The sequence below is a fragment of the Sceloporus undulatus genome, unplaced genomic scaffold (assembly GCF_019175285.1).
Source record: "Sceloporus undulatus isolate JIND9_A2432 ecotype Alabama unplaced genomic scaffold, SceUnd_v1.1 scaffold_3225, whole genome shotgun sequence".
NCBI classification, from domain to species: Eukaryota; Metazoa; Chordata; class Lepidosauria; order Squamata; family Phrynosomatidae; genus Sceloporus; species Sceloporus undulatus.
In genome coordinates this window covers 1-4,078 of record NW_024806145.1, presented here as the reverse complement: position 1 = coordinate 4,078, position 4,078 = coordinate 1, and the positions used below count along the sequence as shown (strand labels likewise).

Here is a 4,078-nt window from a genome sequence, read left to right as displayed (position 1 = left end):
GCGCAGCTTTCAATTCCCAATCCACTGCAATGACCAATAGTGACCACAAGATGGTGCTAATGACCTTAGAACCTCCTCCTCTCCCCATGAAGAGTCCGCATCCTCTCCCTCTCTCCGGCTTCTGTTTACAGGCTGATGTGGGATGCATTGATCACATTTACACATGAGCAGTTCAGACAGAATTTTGACTCTCTGGAGATGGCCTTCGTGACTTCTTGTGTACTGTATCTCTCCCTGAGTTCTCAGCGGGCTTTTCCTGGGGAGCTTCTTCATCTGTTCTCTATCATAAAAACACAAAGGAAAATAACTCATCATATACATTAACACACACACACACACACAGAGCATCTATTCACCAATTTTCGTTAGGGAAATGACCATGCTGAGAGGGGCCATATCTTCATAAATGGGCTCCTCCGCTTCAGAGTTCAGGGGCTCCATTGCCCTGTACAGGTCTTCCTCGCTGCTTGAGATTTCTCCAGCGTACCCACAATCATCATCATCATCATCATCATCATCATCATCATCATCATCATCATCAGAAGACACTTCTCCTAAGCAGTTTAGGCGATTTTCAGCTTTCCGCTTCTCAAAGTGGGTCTTCAGGTCTTCTGGAGATCCATAGATCTGCTTCTCAGTCACCAGTTTTGTCGTAGTTTCATACAGTTTGCATATGTTTTCAATCATGTCCTCGAGATGCCTTTCCCTTCTCTGCTCAGCCCCAGGAGAAGTCAGGGTAGAATCTATCATATCTTCTTCCTCCGCAAGCCCCTCGGGTCACACCGGCATCGGCTCTGCCAAATTCTCCATTTTGCAGGTAGGTAGTCCCCAAAAGCGATAGCGGCCGGTAGCCAATGTCATGAAGGTGAAGTCTGGGGACCCCTTCATATACCCCAGCACCGCAAGGGTGTTGTCCCCTTCGCCAAACCCCATTGGCTTCCTCGGAGGCACGAGGGGATTTAAATCAATCCGGGATGGGGGCGTGGTCCTTTGGGCCAATCGGCGACACTCAAAAGCGCACCATTTTTTGAAAACACCCCTAGAGGCGGAGTGAGGGGAAGCGATCCACACGTCGCACCTTTGCGAAGCTCAGATCGCGCCAGACCTCTGAATAGTTCATTTCGGGAGTTTGAGACACATTCAGAGACACCTCACACCCACCTCAAAAATTTTTGTTGGTGCAAATAAAATGGCTGCCGCTTGTCATCTTTGAACACAGCTTGCTGCTATGCCGTTGGTCTGATGGGGATGGGACCCGCTCCTCATGGTCGGCGGTCCTGAGACAGGTTCACCCCAAAAACCTCTTTGACAAAAAAACCAAAATGGCTGACCTTTTGGGGGTCCTCTGGAACCCCCAAAATCTAGACCCCCTTTCCAAAGTTGATACCTAGAACCCAGAAAAATGACAACCCAAGACCTAGAATCCACATACCCAAGACCTAGAACCCACATATCCAGGAGGCGGGACTAAGAGACCAAGGTGGGAGTAAAACCCAAAAGGGGGCAGGGCACCTGTCACTTTTGAGTTTGACAAGAAGTGGGGGTTTTCTACTACTGATACCTCTGTTCAACTCAGAGAAGGGTCTGGAACACAAAATGGCTGCTGGAACACAAATTGGAGTTGTTTGCAGGGTGTCTTGGCTGTAGGTTTCAAACTGGGAGGGGGATGTTCTTACTGGTTCACTTTCTCTGGTCTTTGGGAAGTCCCAATGTCCTTGGGGAGCACCATTTGCCTATGGAGGCCGCTTGCGTCCAGTGTTTGCTCTGACCGCTCAGACTTTGGCCATTGGCCGGAGAATTTCAGGGTGCTATGGCTGTAGGTTTCAAACCAGGTAGGGATTAAACCCTTGGTTTTCAGGAGGTAGAGCTCCTGTTGGTTAATTTAGGGTGACCTCCTTGGGAAGGAGACTGCTGGTGTCTGGTGTCCACTCTGACCACTTGGACTTTGGTCATCATAATGGGTCTCTTGCTACTCAAGGAAGCCTTGGAGACAGATGTCCCAGCGTCCTTGGGAAGCGCCATCTGCCCCACGGAGACCCCTTGCATCCAGTGTCCGCTCTGGCAACTCAGACGTTGGTCATCATAATGGGTCTGTTGCTGCTCAAGGATGTGCCCATTCCTCTTGACCGATGCCTTGACCGACACCTCGGTCATCCAACCAATGCCAAAATCTATGTTTTGCTATGAGGGGACCTTTCCCATAAGAAGTGGCTGAGGAAACTGGAGGCGAGGAGAGCGGATGGAAGCGAAGCGTAGAGGAATCTCAAGGGTCAGGGTCTAAACCAGAAAACTGTGTTTCCCATCGTCCCCAACATTGCAAGGACCTCTCCCCCAAAAGTGGCAACAACTCTTTAGCAGTACTTCTATAGCATCATCATCCTTGTTTTTTCTTGCGGTTACTTTTACCCACATTTACACACACAGTAAACACTACTACATCGCTTTGAAACCAAAGGTCCAGTTTGTAGAGTTTTGCGACAATGGTCTCCATCGGAAATAAATTATAAATACGGTTTGCAAACATTAATTACTGGAATTAATTAAGAAACGCCCTACAAAAGACTAGCTACCCTAGCCCTACATCATGGCCTAAAATGTAAGTCAATCAATCCTTAATTAATCCTCCATTGTTTATGGCCTTATGTGTCCTAGTTGCAGTCTGTACCAATATCTGGACCTATGCCTTTGGATGATGGGCGCTGGATAATATTTATTATTATGCTCTTGGATGATGAGCGCTGCAATCTGTAGCACTATATGGAGCTACTGAGGGGACATAGTGGGGTCCGTAGGCAGATCCCATTCAGAGGAGGGTGATGGGCTTTCCGCTCCCTTGGGCATTCAGATACGGCAAGGCAGAGGAGTCCACTGTGACGGTGTCCATGGCGGTGTATGTGGCGTAGAGGCCAGTGACTTGTACATCCGGGAAAGAGTGGTCACTCCTGCTGGACGCAGCGGCCGGACCAAGGCTGCAGTCAAAGGTGCCCAGGCTCTCCAGGTTGAAACTCTCATCCTTCATCTCTTCCCAAAGGTTACCTGAGAGGGAGGGAAAGGGAAGTCAGGGTTAAAATGGCGGGCGGACGCACGCCTTTGCCGCGAACGCACGCCTTTGTAGTGAAAAAATACTTATTTCTGGGATTCTGGGAGCTGTAGTGAGTCACCATCAATGTTCCTCACCTTGCAGTGCGAAGTCCATGATGCTGGGGTCAAGGGCGTCCACCTCAGTATTCATGTCAGCCATCATGGCGCCAAGGAAGTTGTGTCCGCCGTGCGTCACGGCGTTGTCGTGGTGATGGTGCTGCGGAGCAATGGGTCCAGGCGTCGTGTCGTGCAGGGCGTTGTGCGAAGGAGGTGTCTGTGCAGGCGCCAGGGATTCGGGCACCATGCAGGCCTGTGGCGCCTGGACCTGGTGGCGGTGGCGCATCGGCGGCATGGAGAGCATCATCACGGTCTGAGAGAGGTGTCCAGAGATGTTGGCATTGGTCATCTTTCTGGGCCGCTGGCAGTTCTCCGGCCGGTCCGTGATGAGCTTGTCCAGCTCTTCTGCAAAAGGGATATGTAGAGTCAGACCCAAATGTGCCAAGCCCCATAGGGTCACTTCCAATCCCTACAGTAGAAGTATAGACACTATAATTCTATGGTTGCAGCCTAGGATCACGTTGGCCTTGTTAGCTGCCTCATCACACTGTTGGCTCATGCTCACCTTGTGGCCCCCCATCCCATATCTATCTGAACCCCGCCCTGCTCACCTGGGTTGGCCATGCTGTGGTGGATGGCGGCCATGTCCTTCTGCTTCCACTTCTGCATCTCCTCCTCCATTTTGTTGATCTTGGCCGGGTTCAGGGCCCAGAGGCAGCCCTTGCGTGAGGCGCCGCTCGACTTGTTCTCCACTTTCTCAAAGCACTTGTTCAGGGAGAGGTTGTGGCGCACGGAGTTCTTCCAGCCGTCTGGAGCCGTCTGACAATTAAAAACACACACACCGTTTCCCCATTAGGATTGTATCAGGTCTATCTGTCTATATATTTTTATTTTATTTATATTAATAATAATAATAATAATAATTTTATATTATAATAAT

General features: G+C 50.0%; 1 protein-coding gene across 1 annotated transcript; it reads right to left on the bottom strand.

Moving 5' to 3' along the window:
- Positions 1–2,295: 2,295 nt before the first annotated feature.
- On the bottom strand, positions 2,296–3,957 carry LOC121918034 (forkhead box protein N4-like; the record flags this gene model as incomplete). The annotated part of the gene is made up of 3 exons (XM_042444149.1): positions 2,296–3,036; positions 3,178–3,543; positions 3,750–3,957. Coding segments are annotated over 3 exons (807 nt in total), but the record flags the coding sequence as incomplete, so codon positions are not given.
- Positions 3,958–4,078: the final 121 nt, after the last annotated feature.